The following is a 19,780-nucleotide window of genomic DNA, read 5'->3' on the forward strand; positions in this document are numbered from 1 at the left end:
CTCTTCAAGGCCAACACTGCAGTAACATCACCCCTTGTTTGCTTCCCAAAAAAGACCAGTTTAATAGTTAGAATAATAGTTAGAATAATAGTTAGAATAATGCCACAATGTCAAAGATCATCTCGAGTCCTGCGGAGAACATTTAAGAGGTTCAAACCATTTCCAGGTGTCGTTACCTGCGTGAGGAGCAATCGAGCAGCGCAGCATGTGTGTCGTCTGTCTGTCTGTCTTTCTGTCTGTCTGTCTCAACACTGCGTCATAAAATTCTGAGGATATTCCTAAGAGTAAAAAATAAATAAATAACAAATAAAACATCAAACTGTCTGGCAGCGTGGCTTGGGAAGTGATTGATTTTTACTTGTTTTGACAAGACAAAAAAGTCTCCATCCTCCATAAAAACAAACCATGCTTTGGGGGGGGTTCTTTATTTGAAGAGGGACAAGAGAGGGGTCACTAAAAATAAATATAAGAGCACAGCCAGAAGAAGACAGGGCTTCATGAAATAGAGTTATAACAGATGGGGAATAAGGTAGGTCTCTATTTAGAAAGCAGAGATAAAAACAGACTGATGTAGCTGACTAACATGCTCTCAATCACATCTGTTTTAGACTCCCTGGTGGGTGCTATCCTGTCTGCAATGCAGTTTACTGCTCTCCTATTTTTTATGTCATATTCTCATGCTATTTGTCTCACGCACACACATACACACACAAACTCACACACTCTCATCTTTTTTCATTTGCTCTCTCTGAACCTGCATCTTCCTTAGAGGCTGGCGCTAGAAGGCATCTGGTGGGAGGGCCTGTCTTGGAAGCAGGAGGTGGCTTTGGCCAATGATTTCCAGGTCAGTCCAGTGAAATTTCAGGGTTTATTTGCATTAAACCTGACTAAATTATCACCCAAATAGAAAGCCTACAATAGATGACCTCATACATCGTCTATTTCAAAGACTGGGGTCCCCTCCACTCCTGCTGCATCCCCTCCTGATGTCTCTCTTCCCTTCTGCTCTTGTCCTTTTCCTCTTCCCCCCTCTTTTCTTTCTTCCAGTTCTGAGGTACACAAGTGGTCTTGGGACTGGGACTGTGAGTGTCCCAGTGACTCCACAGACAAGCTTCGGCTAGACAGGATGCTACTTAGGCTGGACTGGCGGGCGCCTCTGGGATGGGTCTCAATTTCCACTCGGACTTCAATATTAGTTCCTTCCCTGTGACGACAGACATATAGTGTGAAGCTGTAAGATGTTCAGCTGCTCAAAAAACATCAAAATCACTGTAACTCTGTGGCAAGGTTAACTTGCTAACTTGTTAACTGAAATAAAAATAAAATCTAGAGTTAAAAATAAACGATAACTAACTGAAACTGAATTGTGTGTTGTCTTAACTAGCATTATAGCAAAAATGTTCTTAGTTTTCTTCTTTGTAAACAAATTTTATACATAATAATCATTTTGGGTTCATATGAAGTGTATTCTCATTCTCGTTGTATTTTCAATCATAATAAAATGGTTTTAATTTGTTTTCATTTACAATGTTGGACATAAGGCTGTGCATTTGTTATGTAGTTAAATGGGTTGAGTCGGTTCATCTAAGTGAATCAAACCTTGAGTCTTTTATGCGTTTTTTTAATTTTGTTCATATTTTTCCTCAGATTGAGCTCCTGAGACTCCTGGCTCACAAACAATGTGATGTGTCTCATGAGGGTTATTCGTTATCATTATTATTGTTATTATTTATGTTGTTATGTTTATGTGTCTTTGGTCTGTTGGCTGTATTTTTTTACCTTTCACACAGTTTTCTTTCCTGTAGACTGCTATATTTGATTCATGGCTGGTTGTTCATCTGTCCTAATAAACTTTTAAAATGTCATCTTTTACTGGGTTTTTATGACACAATACTGATTATGACCTTTTAGCATCGTACACCTGGCAAATACTCCATATAACAAAAAAACTAACACTAATAAAAACTTAACTAAAACACATTTACAATAAATAAAAACTGGCAAAACCATTCTTATTTAAAAAACAAAAAGTCAAAACTAAATAAAAAGAAAATATCCAAAACTAGTATAACTGTGCTCTGTGGCTAAACATATAAATAAGTGTATAATTTTAGAAAGATAAATGAAATGAAAAAAAATAAAAAGATATTTACCTTAGTGGAAGTGCTTGTGTGTCGTCCACTTTGCTATCTGGCACAATAACCACCTCGCAGTCTGGCGGAGTGTCCTGTTGGGAATATTCATGGCGATTTGTGGCTTCATCCAATCTCACATAGATATCTAGCTCTGGAGGAGTGTTACTCGTGCTTGGCAGGACACCCACTTCCTGTATACTGACTCTAACTTCCTGCACACTGGTGTCACTGAGCGTTGTTCTGTTGCTCTGACCAGTCCAGTGGTCACTGACTACATGAGAGAACAGAAGATCTATAAGAGAAGTTGAAACTTCAATTAGTTTAGGGTGTGCACGGGGGGAGGCATAAAAATATAAAAACATTAAACACGTGTAAATTGTTCTAGTACATGACATCCCTGACTTTAATGTGACTAACATGAACTCACAGCTGGCTAAGTCCTCCAGTTGGATTTTGTGTGTTTCGGGAGGTTCACTCTGCGGGCGACACCAACCGTTCCTAAAGAGCGACATGGGGACAACTCCATAGACATAAGTCAGCATTAGTGGGACTCCCACACCTGCAGGGACAACAAATATTAAAAAACAATTATCAAGACAGTAGTATGTTTTAACTTTGTGTTGAACTACAACGACGACTATGAAATATTGTATTTAAAAGATACATTTTATGCAAGTATGGTTCTTAATGTTTTAAAGTATGTTCAATTTTACATAATACGATTGCAAAACAAACACAATTGCTTCCTTCTTCACTATGGTCTGAAGTTTCCAGGTCCACAAAAATTCGTGATATCAGAGGGAATGGTAATTTTTACATCATTTTTCTCATTTTCATTCGAAAAACATGTTTAAAATGATTGACTGTGTGATATTTGTGCAGAGCTGTGAGAGACAAATATGTTCTCTTCAGTCTGTAGAACAAGATGTGTAAAGATCAGGACAATAATTAATCTAAAATGACATTTTGACACACAGTTTGTTTTAAAATTGTTGTGCCTCCTGCTGTACTGCGAGTTCGACAACATTTCATTTAATGGTTCAGCCCTAGTTCACACTAAAAGTTTAAATGGGAAGCACATAAAATTGTTTTTTCTGTAATCTGCTGCCAAAGGATTATTTCATCCCCTTGGTGTTTGGTCACCTTACTTATTCTCTTTTTCATAGTTTATTCAATCTAACCCTGAGGATTAAGAGTCCACTGTGACACATGAGAATATTACAAATAGTGACAGAGTTTCTCCCTGCTCTCCCTTCATCCCCATCACCAATACAAAAGTATTTTCAACAAAATCAGTCTAATCAAAGAGTGGCAACTTTTCCCATGTGGGATTATGCAACCTTTGATTGAAACAGGAATTTTGGAGCACAAAGCAGACCTCCTAAAACAAAGCGACATCATTAACACAGCAGGGACACTGGGACACTATTGACTCTGTAACAGGGTGAAATTAGGGCAAGAGGATGTGCCAGCCAGACTAACTACTCACAGAGAGAGAGAGAGAGCATGAGAGGCTGTGTGTGTGAAGAGAGAAGAGCAACAAGACAGGCAGATGTGAGTCAAATAAGAAAAACAATTAAACCGTTGTAACAGTTGGTTGTGAATGTGATGTGAAACAAAAAATAAAAGCTGAGAAGCAGATGTCACAGTCGGGCATGTTACCTACAATCTTTTAAAAATGGTGACGCAATTTTGTGGCCATTTCTGGTTCAAGCCCTACGATTTAAAATAAATTATTTACTAAGCCATATTTTTCTCTCATTGTAAAGAAAACCATGCAAAGGCAAAAAAAACCAAACACAAAACTACATGGTACTCCCATTTATTTCCTAGTTCCTGCCATGAAACTGCACATAGTTCCCGAGAACTTATAGTAGTAGTTCCTGCAGTCTGCCCTTCAAACTAGAAATTAAATAAATAAATAAATAAATAAATAATATATATATATTATACATATATATGTATATATAAATATGTTCTCTCAAAATACAGTGTCTATACTGTTTCTGTTACTAATTCACAGCTAAAATTACATCTCAGTCATTCCTCTCAGTGTGCCGTACAGAAGGTGGCCATGTTGCAGTTTGCTTCTTACCCACAGTGACGGCTGCTATGACCGGTGACACAAACACTGACATCATCACTCCACTTGCCACAGTCAAGTAATGCTTGCTTCCTGAGATATTGTTTTTCTTACAACGACCATGGACCTGGAAGAAAATAAGCAAAACTTAGATTTTTTAAAAACTGACATCCACTTATTTCTCTATTTATCTCTTATCTCTTATTTCACTTATTCATACCTACTATAACAACATGCATGAGAGGAAAGGGACACAGCCTGCACAGGTGACCAGACCACCACTGTGACATAACATAACAAGCTGACATTTATATGCAAATAAGGACACGTGTTTATGACTGTCTTGTACCTTCCGGCCCATGTAAATTGGTATGCCTACGATGATGACTGGGATGGCGATACCCGCTATAAGGGAGATGACCACTGGCGCTCCGAGTAACATGCCCACCTGCCACAGAACCTTGCGGGTTTGTGACCATGGCTTCTTCCCCCAAAACGTACATCCTGAGGGACTGAGATACACACAAGGAAGGAACAGATGTAAGGATCAACGTTTACAACTACTAGATGGATTTTCATGAAACCTCAAGTGCTAATATGTGGATATAAATATTCTGGTAATAACGTGAACTCCCTTTCTCTGTGACCTTTAAGAGATTAAAGGTCACTAGTGTCATCATCAGCATCTTGTTTGGATTGTCATTGTAACCATTTAGCCTTAATTTGCCACAGTGACTGAAGCTATTGCCACAAAAGCATCATTATCATTATGTAGGCCATGGTTTGTTAAAATGTCAAAATTCGGATTTTAATTTAAGAATTCTGAGAAAAAAAGTTAACATTTTGACTTTAATCTCATACTCACAAACACTATTTTTTATTAAAGTATTGACAATATCAGTGGGTTGTTTATCTATTGGTCTCATTATATCATTACCTAAACTGAATGATCTAATCTGAATTTATCAATTTACGTGTCTGAATTAGAGTCATTTGCAACTACCATGAGTCACATTAACATTTTGATTTGGTATAAAATGTTTTTTTTAAATAAAGGCTGGTTATTGACTTTATGTAAAATAGATGTTAACTCATGTCTCACTTTAATCTGTGGTGCTGTAATGTAAGTCGAACTGTAAAGTAAAGCAGTGCAACACTGACTAATACTGTTTAGTTTGGAACCAAGATGCAATTAGAAAGAGCAGTGACAATAAAAAACACAGCACTATTTAGGAATGTGCTGGTTCTAAATGTGTTTATGCAAGAACAGCAAATGTCACTTTAGGGTGTGATTAAGGTGAGACGCTTAAGTTGTGCTCTGAACTTGTGAGATGATAAAAGCTTTGTCCTTCTATAGGACGTTGTTACGCTGTTATTTACAGTGTGAAAGACAGACTAGAGTGGGGGAGGAAAGGAGGAGATAAAGTGGGAGAAGATGGCAGTAGGCATTTTCAAAAAATCAATACATGAAAAAAATGCATTCCTCTTTGACTTTGGACAGACTGCAAAATGTTTCTTTAAATCCATCTCAGCTTGTAGCTTGTGTTAGAGCTTCAGTTACATATTCTGCTGCATTGGATTTTGGAGCTCATGAAGTGATAAGTCAGCAGTGACTCCCACCAGGAGTAGGAAAGCCAATTAAGGCTCAGACAGAGAGCTAAAGGAAATGGAGCTTATAAATAAAAACTTACTTTACTACTTTATTGGCCTTTCTAACTTAAAATCCACATATGGAATAATAGTGTTGTGGGACTAAGATCAAATTCTGTTGTGTTCTTTTACGTATAGTAGGTGACAATTAATAAACATTAGTAGGTGACAAATACTACTTCTATTATCATTTTTTACTTGTATATGGAAGAGGATAAAGGCCACATTTAAAAAAATTAAAATTAAAAAGCCAGATAAGTCAGAATTCTGAGAAAAAAAGTGAAAATACAAAATTTAAGAAAGTCATAATGTCAATTTTTTTTTCCAAATAGTTTTTCACATTTGGCCCTAATCCTCTTCCGTAGGTATAAATATGGAGGCACAAAAAAAAGCAAAACATGAATATAACTTTAATGCAAAGTTCATAAAACTACAGCTCCTGAGTTACACATTGGTTTTGAATGTTAATGCACTCGTGAACACAACACCTGAGGTAGTGCACGTCGGTGATCTCCTGCATACACAGCCAGCAGAACTGACAGGTACACACAGTGCAGTTCATACGATTACAGCTGCCGTCGTTGGTCTTCATGATGTAGGCGCCACAGCGAGGGCACGCTTTGATCTCCTCTGCATCTAAAGCCACACACGGAACATGGAGGGGTGCCATTAAAGGCACAGTGTGTAATATTTATGAGGATGCATTGGCACACTACGCATAAGTATGTTTGTTTAGTGTATAATTTATTTGGAACAGGATGAGACTGATAAGACAAAAAATAATATGAAAAACTAGGTAGTGTAGTTTTCTAATTCCAGTGATGCAACATCATGGATGCAAGCTGCCATTGAACCACACAAAGTCTTAGAATGGTCCTTCTATGTGTATTTAAGGTGAGGGCCTTCATTTATGGAGTCCCCATTCTTGCACCAAAATGTTTCTACAGCAAGAATGACGGACAAACCAGCCAAAGCGTTTCACATTTTGAAGTGGAAACTCAGTACACAAAAACACAGAATCATAAACTACGATGAGGGAGGAATTGAGTAAAAGAGGTGAGAGAGTGTTGGGAAAGACACAATGGACCTTTAAACATTTTCATAAAACCTCCCTAACAAAAAAATAGAGCCAATTTGTGGACATTTTTACACAAGACATATGTGGAAGGTCGTTTCTTTTACAACTAAACAGAGCCAAGCTTATTATAAAATAATATTGGAAGTGTGACAAAGGTAAACCACAGCTGCCAGTCCTACCTCCTCCATGTTCTTCATTGAAGACGTACAGTGTGGAGGCATCGTTGCCCCCTGAAGTGTGGCGGGCCCGTTGACGTCGTGCTTGGTCGCACGTCTGGTTGGGGTGCCACAGCTGCCGACAGTGGTAACAGAACTCTGTGTCGCATCCCTCGCGGCCGCAGCTCAGCTTGGGACATTCAGCACAGCCGTAAGCTATCACAGCATAGCTGTGGAGAGACAGGAAACACACAAGACGATGGCAGAATGGGCAGGGTTCTTGTCCCTGGACACTGACCTGATGATAAAACATGAGCAGGAATCATGTTGCCCACTAGTGGTTATCACGGCTTATTATAATAAAAAAAATAACATGATGATTCTCAAATCTTTGATGCTCTCCTTGTATTATTTTCCTCTTCAGCCTCGTGAAACACACCGAAATGCTCATTATTGTCTCGTCTCACAAATAAAAACATTTGCTGACTGTGTGACTCAAAGAGTGTTACAACTCTCAGTGGGACTGCTTTCCATAGTTCAGCACATGAAACACAAATATTCCATCCTCAGATCTTAACCCCGAAAAAGCACTGTAGAGTCGTGGGTGGGGCCCGGACAAAATGTCCTCACAAAGATAAGTTTGTACGGTTTTAGATATAAATACAAGAACGCACACACACAAAGCAAAAACCCACATTTTGCCACACTTTCCCAACCTATATAATCTGCAGCAAAGCTTCTGTTACTAAGGGCTGGAGGAATGTCTGCATGTCGAGAACATATGGGGACAAAATCACAACAGTGCCTGTATAGTTTTCATAATGGGTCAGCTCTGCTCCGAAGGAGCCATTTGTCATTTGCAACTTCAATTTTACTTCTGAACCCTTTTAGCACTAACTCAGAAATCAAAACGGCAGCGTTTTCTTTTTGTTTGACACTTCAAAAATTCAATCTCTTGCATCTCTCTGTTACATTTAATCCTCCACACCATCAGACAGATAGGCTTATTGATTTTTGCCCCACTCGTTCGTGATGACTGACTGGACTATGAGCACTGACAGCTGGGGAGACAGACAGTGTCCCACTGAGCCCTGAACCCTGCTGCATATGTGCTTCTGACCACATATACCCACAGAACACACACGCGCGCACACACAGGTGTACGATTTCCCATCAGCAGCCCTATCCCATTACTCATCCATGAACATTTAGGTGACACAGCGATGGATCCGTCTGCGCATATTGTCAAGAAGAGCAGAGTGTTAACTCATGAACATGGTGGTTGCATTACGTTGCTGTAAGACATTCATCTGACAATTCCACCGTGGATTTCTCCATTGAATGATTTATGATGACGTTGATTCTGTAATGAAATCACAGCAGAGCTGAGCTTTAAATATCCCTGTGTGACGTCATTCCACATTTCAGCCACTTTCCCTCACGGAGCAGGAAAAACTACACTGGTCCTAAAAAGACGACAGATCATTTTGTAGTTGTGTAATATTATACACGTTACTAAAATGACTATTAATGAATAGGACATTAAAGTTGTCGTTTGTATCTCACTGTGCAGTTTTCTTTGTTTCATGTCTGTGGCAGCATTCCTGCGCACGTGATGGCTGAGCGGGCGAGGCGGAAGCACACAGTGGGAGTAAAGCGGAACAGTCTCATATAGCTGCACTTTGGCTGAAAACACCAAGAAGTGCCTGCAGGAAGTTTATTAGCTTCTCACAATGTGACCAACTAATGCAAGCACCGCCAACAGTGCTTCCTGCAACAACTGTCTGCCTGGGCCAACACATAACTTGACAAGGTATTGTAGAAAAAAACACTTGAGACAGCTCCATTTCTGTCAGTCTCTCTCTTTCTCTAAGTGTGTATGTATGTATGTGTGACTGAGGAGGGGCAGGGGAGAAAAACTAGGTCAAATCAGGACCATAATGTTGTGATTATGATTGTGATTGTGTAAAATTTCTCAGGGTGGATGGATGGATGGTTCTCACCTGCAGTCAGGCGCAGGACACCAGCGGGTATCAGGATCAGCAGCTAGAAAACGCCTCAGTTGATATTCCTCAAATCTCTCCAGCAATGCCCGGTCATCCAGGATGGCATGGACGTCCAGTGGCGCTAGGGTTTCGGGGCACTGTGGGCATGCGATGCCCACCCGGCTCTCTGATATCTCAATGCGCAGGTACTGGCGGAGGCAGTCAGAACAGGACCGGTGGGAACAGCATGTGAGTCGTGGGAAGTGGCAACGTGGTTGACTGAGCAGGCACAGCGGGCACTCCACCAGATGTTCATCCAGTAGCTGCTCCTGGCTGGAGGAGGAGAGGGACAGGACACCGGTGGAGCCTCTGCTGACCCCACCGGCGCACTCGGCTGTGGCTTGACTATCTTCACACACTTGAGCCACTGCTGGTGGACCTTCTCCTTCTCCTTTTTCTGCTCCAGAAACTCTTACTTCTCCAGCATCTTCTACTGTGAGGCTGAGGTCCTGTGAACGGTGACAGTGATGATTATTTTCGAGTGAGAACAGTCTGCTGTTGTTCTCAGAGACATATTTCATTTTCAAGAAATAAATAAATAAATAAAAGCATCCTCATCCTTCTAGTTTTGGTGGGTGTGCATGCAGGTGGACACTCACTTGTTTCTTGGCAACATAATTTTGAACAAATTACCAATTAATTAAATAAACAGTCTAATGGACCAGGGCAGTAACAGTGAGGGAGGAGGAGGAGGAGGCGAGCAACAGGTGAATACATAAGAAGTTAATGATTTGCAGACTTGCTCAACAAATAGAGAGACATCAATGAACCAAAAAAAAAAAATCATAAAACATCAAATGACATCAATAAATATGCTGTATTTATGTGCTACATTTTTCAAAGTAACAGTGCAATGATACTTCAACTGCATATTATTTCTTGTTTGTGAGAAAAATATATAAAATACATGCAACCCATCAGAAAATGTCTGTTTGTAATTAAAGCATTAAAAACTACCTGATACTCATTCACCTCTCAAACACTATTAACCGTACTGGAAGACAAGTCCTCACCTGCTCTGGATGTTCGCTGGGGGTCAGCGTGATGGCCACCTCCTCTTTGGGCCGGACATCCACAGGCCTCTCTGGCTTTGGCTCTGATTTGGGCTTTCTGCTGAAGAAATTTAGGAAGCTCAGTGGCCCCGTCTGCTGCTTTGGCCTCTTCATGGTGTGGGACTAGAGCAGGAGCAGCAGCAGAGGAAGGCAGGCCAACGAGCATGAGCGGGATGCAACTATATGTCCGTGTGTGTGTGTGTGTGAGCGAGAGAGAGTATGTGTGTTTAAATTTGGGTATGTGGGTGACTGAGCAAAGTAAATTCTCACGACTCAGACACTTGGAAAGGACAGGCTGCTCTGGTAAACTAGGGAGGAAGAGCAGGAGAGACTGAGACGACGGGGAGGAGGTAAACCCTGCCCGACGGGAAACCTGACAAATTTGGAGGCTTTCCAAGTTCTGGTCATGTGGTTTACTTTTGTTTTCCTTCCGTGCTCCACCTCCACTGCAGTTCCCTCGTCTGAGCTAGTCCAGAAGTGACCATCTCTGCTTCATCACTCTTCACTGACAGCTGCCACGTTCTGTGGAAACAGAAGTACAATCATCAACTGCAGTTTCAGTGAATACTTTTAAATCACATTCTTTTATGTGCTCCGATTGCTTTTGTATGATGTATTCTAGCTCTTATTTGTTTTGACAGCTGGTGTAATAATAATAATAATAATACATTTAAATCAAGCTTGCATTAGGACAAAGTGCTAAGGCTTTTCTAAAAAAGGATGTGTTTTCAGGAGTGACTTGAAACATGTCACAGATACCGTAGATCTCCGAGAGCAGGGATTTCCAGAGCTGGTGGCTTTATATTCCACGGCAGGAAATATGATATATAGTCATAGATGATATCTTTAAACTAACTATATTTATAACTAAGCTATAAAAAACTGTTACTGTAAACTGTACTGTTACCTAACAGTATCCTATTAGTACATTACAGTCACAGGAGTCAAATTTAAATTATGTAATAAAATTTGAATTATTAACTAAAACATATACATCATGAATTAGGTTCTGGATTTTCAGAAACAACAAACTGAATAGATATATGATTGAACGGGACGTGCACATCATCTCACTCTGGATATTTTCTTGTACTCGTTTCCTGACTTTTTTGAGCAGTTTATATGAATATATATAATAGTAACAGAAGCTTAAACTTTAAAATGTTTAACATTTAAGACATGGTGTTTCAGACATGGTGTAAAGAAGAGGCAAAACACTTGTGGATTGATTTAATGCTGCACGACCTAACATGTTTTCTTCCAGCACACAGAGAGAGAGAGAGAGTTAAGGCTGTGTTTGTATTCCAGTCTGTGGATATGTTAAAAATCAACATGAATAGAGAAGTCTTCCAGCAGCGACAGACCTTTATACGTCTATGGTAATTTAAGAGCAAAGAAAATATGTCTGTTGCCGTTTGAGAAGTTGGCAACATAAACTGATGATTAGACGATTGAAGTTTTTCCCCAGTGGAGCTAGAAAAACAATGTGTCCTGTACTTTACTGAGATGCTGTCCAATTCACCCTAAAATAAAATAGGGCTAGAGAAAATGCAACAGCAGTTTTTGTCTCGTGTAAACATGTTTAATGCTAAACGTATTCAAATACTGCCTTAAAATATGCGCAAGGTCACAACGCACACAACTCTGAAAAACAAACAGTGATAGAAAATGGGTTACAAATTCAATCTCTTTTGGCCCATCTATCTATTTATATCTAGAATTAGTATTTATAGAATTAGTGATAGTAAATGTTCCTCTGCATTTAACCCATCCTTACTATACACCACACACAAGCTGGGTGCAGGAGCTGTGGGCGCCACTTATCTGTACCCGGGGAGCAATGGAGGATTGGGTGCCGTGCTCATGGGCGTCCCGGGATTGATCCCGTGACCTTGTGACCTTGTGAACCAGTGATTACGCTTAAACCATGGAAAACTTGCCATTTGCTACATCTAGAGTTCAGAACTACTCTTTTCTGAAATTGTCATTCCGGAAATTCTTATGGGAAACTTGATTTGTAGAGAAACTTGCATTTAAAAAAAAAGAAAGAAGAATCTGTTGAATAAGTTCTCCGCAGCAGAATTTCTGACCTGTTTCAATATAAAAGGCCATCAGTTTATCATTCTTACCAATTAGATATTGGCTAAAAACATTAGCATGAGATCTTTGACCTGGTCACAACAACCTTGACTCTAGATGTGTGCTTTGTGGCCTTCCCTTCTGACATATGACGACCAAAATCGAATCCGTTTCCTCATTGAGTCCAGGTGAAGGAATCATGAAGAAAGAAGGATAAGTGAAGTCAACACGACAACGACCCAAAACATGCGTCGCTCCTACAGTGAAGGACTACCTCCAGAAGACCAAAGTGAATGTTACTGACTGGCCTGCACAAAGTCCTGAGTTAAATCCCATTGAAAATCCTTGAGGTGAACTGAAGACCATGCCAGAAGGCCATCAAATCTGGAGGAGGTTGAAAGATTTGCCAAAGAAGAATGGGCTGGGATTCCTCAGGAGACGTGTCAGAGACTTGTTGAAAACTACAACAAACGACTGCAGGCTGTTGTCCAGCAAAAACACACTGACGATTAGCAGCAGGGGGGCTAATCATTTTGACCCTGGTAGTAGTAATAAAAAAAAAATAAAACCAGGATGTTTGAAAAGCTGTGTTAAACATTCGTGTCTCTGTTTAAAACGGTGCCATTTTCATAGGGGGGGACCAACTAATTTCATCCTCAGGTGCATGTCCCAAATTTGTTGCTTCCTAGAAAGATGAACAACAAACATAAAGCCTCTCATCGTGGCTGTCACGGAGAGACACAACACAAAAGAAACCACAGTGAGAATTTGAAAGGGTTTGATACTATCTCTAGTTTATTTTTTCCACCAGCTTTTCTGCATTTTCTGCACTAAGCCCCAGTTACTGCTGCTGTGTTATGAACATCCACATTCCCTGGTTACTGGCTTTGTTTTCCAAGCACCAACCCCTGTTATAATGAACCCATCACTGTGCTGCTGTTTATTTATAGTGAAACTTCCCACACGCAAACAACATCAAAAACACACTCATCACACATTCCAAAAAGACTTCAATTTGCATGGCATAAAAACACAGGAGCTATGGTGCATCCACCCCTACACGCTCCAATATACACACACTCACAGACAACCACACATGCTGACACACACACACAAGCACAGAAGTGTTTCCTGAATACAGCTCAGCGAGCTCTCGGCAGAGTGTATCGCTCAGCACTTAGACAAGACAAATAGCCAAGTAATTACCGCAACACAATTTGTAGCCTAGAAACCTTGATCATTTGTGTTTGTTAATGTATATTTATGATTAGTTTGCACAAAAACCACAATTCATTTGTATCAGTAAAGCTCTAGTGCAGAACTTCTGTTGCCCTTGAGGACTTGTGAGTCATAACAAAAACAGTGCCAGCTTCTCCATCTTCTCTGTCTGACTTTACTAGTAGCTGTTGTGCCTCCTCCTTGCCTTCATAAGTCGTGGCGTAAAAGTCGTCACAAAAACAAAACACTGCTATACTGAGAAACACAGAGGCAGTCTGAGCTAACGGACTGAATCAGCAGTGTGGTTTGGACAAAGCGGACATTAATTTATATTTAATAATCCAAACCCACATTTAAGAATAAAATATGAGTGGTAACTCAAAAACAAAACAAGACTCTACATAATGTTCCATCACCATAGGCATTTCTCTGCTAAATTTCAACAAGTGTTTTGACACCAAAGGATTGTGAACTGACTCTGGTCTACACATAAAAGTCTAATTTGATGAGGACAAAGCAGCTCAGACTCAGTTTAGGCTGAGATTCAGCTCTTTATACAGTTGCTGCTACAGTACTCAGACTGGCTACCCTGGCAAGTACACTGCACCAAAATAAAGCCCAAACCTTCTCTTCACATGTTCTTCTTTAACATCTGACTAATGCTTCAATTACAGACCATGTTCGTTGTACTCATTGTCTGAGAATCGCTTAGCGGAGCCTTGCCCAGTTACAGCTCATAGTCATCATCTTGAATCAAATCGTCCATGTAGAGCTGCAGAAAGCATGCTCACACAGTGCACAGCTGGCTCATGTGGATGCAGAGATGGACATGGCGGGAGACACTTCTGGATAACGAGATACTGTCTGTCTTCTGCAACACGTGGTTAAGATACAATCATTCAAGTCCACACAAATAGAGTATAGTAGAGTTTGTTTTAATATCTTTAACATCAGCAAAAGCATTATGTTTGTTTAGTTGGTCTTTGTAGCACAACATGTGGCATACACCCTGGACAGGTTGCCACTCCGTCGCAGGGCAAATATCTAGTCTAGAGACTAACAACCAATCATGGTCACATTCACACCTAAGGTCAATGTCCAACTAACCTCTGCGTGTTTTTGGACAGTGGGAGGAAACAGGAGTACACGCAGAGAAAACCCACACATACAGACTCAGAAAAAACCCTCTGCCGAATCAGGATTCAAACCTTCTTGCTGTGAGGTAACAGTGCTAGCCACAATGACACTGTCCAAACAATAATTGACAAAACATTTCAAAAGGGGAAGAAAAAAAAAGAAACAAGAAAGGAGTCACAACAAAATGTAACTACAATGAGCCTAAGTGCTTCAAACATCAGTGGTTACTGATTTCAAACCGAAGCATTCGCTGCCACATACGCATCCAAGATGACCAAATCCAGAAGTAAGAATCATTGTTCTTTGAAATGATTAGATGTAAGTTAAGCAAACCTAATGACCTGTTCCCTAAATACATCCATTGATGAGACAGTGGGGCGTAAGAGAAAGGTCCTGCTCTCATTAATGTCCCTCGGAAAGCTCAGGGGAACATAGTTAACAAACACCAGTAGACATGGATGCAGATGCTGCTGGGAAAGAGAGAGCACATCTCCAGTTTAAAGGTTAATGGTTTTTCTTTTCTCTTGAACAACAATCACGACGTGCATGTGTGTGTGTGTGTGTGTGTGTGTGCTTGCATGTGTGTATACAGTACACCATAAAATGCTCCTGAAGCCAAAGGCGCACTTAAAGATTTGACCAACCTTCTTTACACTCCAGGACTGTGGTGCGCCTTCTTTCTTTGTGCCTCACTGAATGAACAGTCCGACAAACAGCCGTTACAGGACTCCAAATTCTTAAATGGTGCTAGGACTTTATTTCTGTTCCAGAAAACAAATGGTTTTAAGACTTTAAGATATTTGTCATTAAATTATAAAAAGCACATGGCTCATATAAGAAGGGAATGTTCCTGAAGAAAGCAAAACAAAACACTTTAATCCTAAACAGCAGTTATAACTCATAACAGAATGTGGTATCAAACATGTTGAATTATGGGAGGTCAGTTTAAAGCTGTGACATAGGCTAGGATATCATTCATAAATAAACTTACTATAAAACATAATTATCCCAGCAGTACAAAGGCATGTTTCTTCGACAGGAGGTGGATATTCACTGTGAGGCTCTGAGTGACCTTGTAACCTGCTCAAGCACGACAGCACTGTCATAGAGAACAGAGAATTTAAATGGCCAGTGTGTTAGAGTTAGTGACATCTAATGGTGAGACTGCAGACTGAAGTAAACACAAGATGATAGCCTCCATAAAACAAGGCCCTTGCACAAAGTACAGATACAAGATGTTCATATTGGCTACAAAAACCCAAATAGCTTTTATTTTAAAGCAATTATGCACTTACAGAAACAGACTTATGGGTTGTATCTGCCAATAAACCCCTCCCTAACCCTTCTGTAACCAATCCTGTTGTCACCAGCATGCATACTTTTCATTACCATAACTCCTAGACTGTTTGTGATGTCTAGAAAATTCAAAAACTATAGACTAGCGATCTGTCCAGGGTGAGACCCCGCCTTTCGCCCTGATGTCAGCTGAGATTGGCGCATTGGATGGATGGATACCGGAAAGCTGAGAAATAGAGCTTTGCTCCCATATACTTTTATATACAGTACATATTACGGTAGCCCTCAGGACTTCCGCGGAATGACTGTCCAATCACAGACAAGATTCAGCAGCGCGTCACATGTCTGTGACGTCAGCTTCTCAGTACCGTTATTCCTATATGGTGAATAACTGCCAGATATAGAAAAAGGGGCAGAAGCACTCACTCATTGAAATTTTTTTGACAATTCTTCAGGCATGCAATCTAAATAAATCCAGTTGGCTTGATTATTATAACAGTCACAAGAGGGTTAATGTTACACACTGGGCTTATAATATCAAGAACTAGCACAGTGCTAACAGTTCAAAGACATAAAGAAATAAACAATAAAATCTAAAAGCTTCAGCCACACATTCTAGTCAGTATTCACATCAGCTTCAGTCTCACTTTTAATTCATTTCAAACAGGCTAAAGAAAACGACAGCATCACAGAGCATCACTACGGAATGAACAAAGGCTTTGGCTGGAGCTTTGTTTTCATGAGTCAGCAGGTTGATCACACCAGTTGTGACCTGACAACAAAAGCCAGTAGGCACTCAAGCACATTTCTACTGTAAAAAAGTATATGTAAAAAAAAAAACAAATAAAGAAACAAATAAAGGGAAGTAATCAGCACCTGACCTGCACAGACGGTTGTCTTTGTGTCATTAGAATACAGGGTTTAATGGGACTTAAACTGTCCCATACATACAACATGAATGGGCAGCAAATGAGGCTTCACAAAGGTTAAGTGTCACAAGGCAAATATTCATGTGCATTAAGTGAATGCAAACAGTATTGATCCTCCTGCGCATCTGTGCATGTGCCTCGGCTGTTTTAAGGTATTCCTGAGTGAGCGCACCGCAGGCTTTCTGACTACACAAAGCCTCTGGAAGGACTCTCTTCTTGATGACAGATCTCAGATGAGAAATATCAATGACATGAGGGGATTATTACACAACCCCAGCATCTGGGCCCAAAGCAGCAGTTCACCAACCCCTTTAAAAGCCAGACATGGAAGAAACTCAGCATGTGATGCGACGTTATCTTTTAGAAGACGGTGGGGGTTTTTTAGTCCCGTTTTCAGATGTGGAGTTTTTTAAGTGAGTGGAGGGAAACCTGATGATATTAAGTGTCCGCTCACTGGACACAAGCCCACATCAGCAATGCAGGGATTCAGAGGCATGTGAGTGACCTCAGCCTGCCCACACACACATAAAACACATTGTGCTCTATGGCATCACTGAGAAAAAATTCTGCTTCAGTTCCATATGTGCTCCACACTGAGTGGTAGTGACCTCTGGCAGTCTGCCTACTTCATCATATTGAATAACAACAATATAAGCTTCGGTATAATATCTTACTATAGCCTACTGTGCAATACTGTATATTGATGTGGAATACTTCATATCAGTGCTAAAAGTCTTTTCAGTTTATTGTACCCACTAATATGCTTTTTTTTTTGTAAACATAACAAAACAGATCTGTAGTGCACACATTAAGGATCCAGATACACTTAAAATTGAGGTGTTTAAGACATGACCTGCACACTTTCACACATGCAAGGTAATCATTTAAAAGGAGACGTGCTCAAGACAGCATCAGTATGCTATTGCAGGGAGTGGCATGTTTAACAGGCTACGTACTCGCATTTCCCTCCATCTCCATGTCTCCCACTCTAAGTATCGCACTATGCGCAATTAACGCGCGTCAAAATGCGCATCCGAAAGTGACACCGAGCCGCCGTTATAACACACAACCATTTCTATTACGTAAACGCTATCTCTTACCTCTCTGTGCGCGGCGCCCTGTCTTTGCAGCGTACAATCAACAACTGGCTCCTCCTCTCGAGGACCAAACAGTGGCACAGAAACGTGCACGTCTCCTCCTCCTCCTCCTCCTCCTTGTCCTCTTCCTCCTCCTTCTCCTCCTCACTGGTGCACCGACATCAGGAGGAGGCCGAGGAGAGATCGAGCTGCAGGCAGGCAGGATGTGATGGATGGTGGAGAGCAGCCAGGTGCAGAGGAGAGGCGAGGAGACCAGTCCAGACTGAGGCTAAGGAGGCAGCAGAGGATGAGCAGGAGCAGCAGCAGCAGCAGCAGGAGCAGCAGCAGAGTGATGAAGGCTGTGCTGAGGGGGAGGCTCACTGCAGTGACATGAACATATGATCCAATGGAATGACGCAGAATCCCAGGATCTCCTCTATTGATAAATGACCAGTCCCATCAGCAAAACAAAACAAAACAATACATACTTGAAACGGGGACACTACATTCCTAGTGTGAATATTTTGTGTATCTATTTGTTGGAATAATCACATGTTAGATCAGATATCCTTCAATATGAATCAATATTTATTAATTTAGTTAGTTGTGTCATTTGGTGTGATAATATTTGTTTATTATTGTATATTTTTGTGAGGTGTCATGTTTCAGGTCATATTATTACACACAAAACAACAATAAAGATGGAGTATATTAATTTATTACCACGCGTTTTTATGATATGGTGTGTGTCCTTTGGTCTTTGGGGTGATAACATGTACTATTATGCAGTGGCATGCACAGACATTTGGAAGGGCAGGGGTAAATATTAAAAGGGCACCTAGCAGTGGTGGTTCGCTCATTTCAGGCCCAGTTATTATACATAAACGAACAACTAGAACAAGAAAATGTGCCAATTATGTAAAATTGAAATGTTATAATAGTGTCTTTATTTACAATGTATATGTATGAATAGAAATTGTCTATATCGCTAAGCAAATAACACACAGCGACCAGCTACAAACTTCCGCAAAATCCACACAGGACTGAGGTAAAAAAGGCTCCGCTGTCACGTATGTTTCTACAACGCTGTCAATCAAAACTGGTTACGCCTTTCAGACATTTCCTCCAATCATCATGCAGAAACCCAGCTCCATTGACAAGCTAAGCTTCCCTTCCTAAGTTATATTTTTGCCCCATTAGTCCAATCACCATCAAGCTCACCGCAGTGAAAAAAAATAATTCTTTGCTGTCACATAGAGAACAGTTGAAGCTGAGCTTCAAGTGGTTTTAATATGCGAAAAATAACAGCTAATTCTAAATGAATACGTTCTTATCATGCTCTAGCACACGTTTGGTATTGAAATGTAAATACAACACAGAACATATTTGACAACATTTAAGAGGAAGCTGAGCTTCCCTTGCTGTCTTAGAAAGATTGCCACTGTCACCTATAGTATGTAATTTCCCACATTCTCACACACCTGTGTATATTATACAAGGAAAGCCTTTACAGCACAGCATCATCAATTTGGACATTTTCTATACAGCACTGCATAGCATTTCCTCTAAGGACACCCTTTGGGACACAGTCATGTAGGGACAGTAGGGAATATCAACAGCACCCTTTTTGTTTGGAAGGACACCCAGAGGAAATTAAGTTGCAAGGGCATCTTATAGGACACTGCATCACTTTTCTCCACTAGAAAGGCACTCCTTTAGAAACAATCAAAATCTGAAATGTATATTTTGCTTTAGAGGCACTTCCTCATGTTTTTGTGCCACTCTAGTGGGTACTTCAGCACGCAGCATTTTTGTCCATAGGGCACCCCGTGGGAACAAACCATGAC

The 19,780-nt window shown here is 40.4% G+C and overlaps 1 protein-coding gene across 2 annotated transcripts; it reads right to left on the reverse strand.

The window, feature by feature from the left end:
* Positions 1-409: 409 nt before the first annotated feature.
* Positions 410-18,242, reverse strand: si:ch211-278j3.3 (E3 ubiquitin-protein ligase RNF19A). 2 transcript variants are annotated; one of them, XM_044049670.1, is made up of 10 exons: positions 17,958-18,242; positions 10,160-10,720; positions 9,105-9,595; positions 7,126-7,331; positions 6,357-6,504; positions 4,568-4,730; positions 4,231-4,345; positions 2,563-2,694; positions 2,154-2,427; positions 410-1,204 (listed from the first exon to the last, which is right to left on the reverse strand). In XM_044049670.1, the coding sequence occupies exons 2-10, from the start codon at positions 10,310-10,312 to the stop codon at positions 928-930; spliced, it is 1,959 nt and encodes a 652-aa protein (XP_043905605.1). In that variant the 5' UTR covers positions 10,313-10,720; positions 17,958-18,242; the 3' UTR covers positions 410-927. The 2 variants fall into 2 exon arrangements, with proteins under 2 accessions (XP_043905605.1, XP_043905606.1); XM_044049671.1 differs by lacking the exon at positions 17,958-18,242 and adding an exon at positions 15,277-15,296.
* Between the last annotated feature and the right edge of the window lie 1,538 nt (positions 18,243-19,780).

This window comes from Solea senegalensis, linkage group LG17 (genome assembly GCF_019176455.1).
Source record: "Solea senegalensis isolate Sse05_10M linkage group LG17, IFAPA_SoseM_1, whole genome shotgun sequence".
Taxonomy (NCBI): domain Eukaryota; kingdom Metazoa; phylum Chordata; class Actinopteri; order Pleuronectiformes; family Soleidae; genus Solea; species Solea senegalensis.